At 61.2% G+C, this 593-nt stretch overlaps 1 protein-coding gene across 1 annotated transcript in view; it reads left to right on the top strand.

The window, feature by feature from the left end:
• The window catches only part of EMH_0051670 (uncharacterized protein), a gene marked incomplete at both ends in the record, with an annotated part of 8,212 nt that overhangs the window by 1,917 nt on the left and 5,702 nt on the right, over positions 1-593 (top strand). The window contains one exon of the mRNA XM_013496776.1: positions 3-585. Coding sequence (XP_013352230.1) covers positions 3-585 — 583 coding nt within the window. The remainder of the gene's footprint in view (positions 1-2; positions 586-593) is intronic.

Here is a 593-nt window from a genome sequence, read left to right as displayed (position 1 = left end):
ACGCAGTGTTCCTGCTGCTGCTGTTGCAGCAGCAGCTGCAGCAGCTGCTGCTGCTGCAGCAGGAGACAGAGACACCCACGGCAACGGCAGCAACCTCAACAAACGCAGGCGGGTGATGACTTCGTCAGGCTCCGCAGCAGCAGCAGCAGCAACAACACCTGAAGCAACACAAACAGCTGCAGCAGCAACAACAGAGGCAGACACAGCAGAAGCAGCAACTGCAGCAGCAACCACGACGGGGCCTGGCAGCGGGGACGCGGGTATGAGTGATGGGGTGGCCGCAGCAGCAGCAGCAGCAGCAGCAGCAGCAGCAGCAGCAGACTCGGCTGTGTCTCCGCAGACACCTGAGGAAGCTGCAGCAGCAGCAGCAGCAAAATGTACAGCAGCAGATGATGGTAATAAAGCTGCTGAAGGAGACAGCAGCAGCGAAGGCTGTGAATTCTCCCTGCTGCAGCAGCAGGAGGGGCCCAGCAGCGACTGCGCGAGCGATGGCGGGGACCGCAGCAAGACATCAGCAGCAGCATCAGCAGCAGGATCCGGAGCAGCAGCAGCAGCTGCTGCTGCTGCTTCTGGGCGGAAGAAGCGGTACAAGA

This window comes from Eimeria mitis, genomic scaffold (assembly GCF_000499745.2).
Source record: "Eimeria mitis Houghton genomic scaffold, Emh_scaff2293, whole genome shotgun sequence".
NCBI lineage: Eukaryota > Apicomplexa > Conoidasida > Eucoccidiorida > Eimeriidae > Eimeria > Eimeria mitis.
Note: the sequence above shows the minus strand (reverse complement) of the source record. Positions and strands in the feature narration are given on the sequence as shown.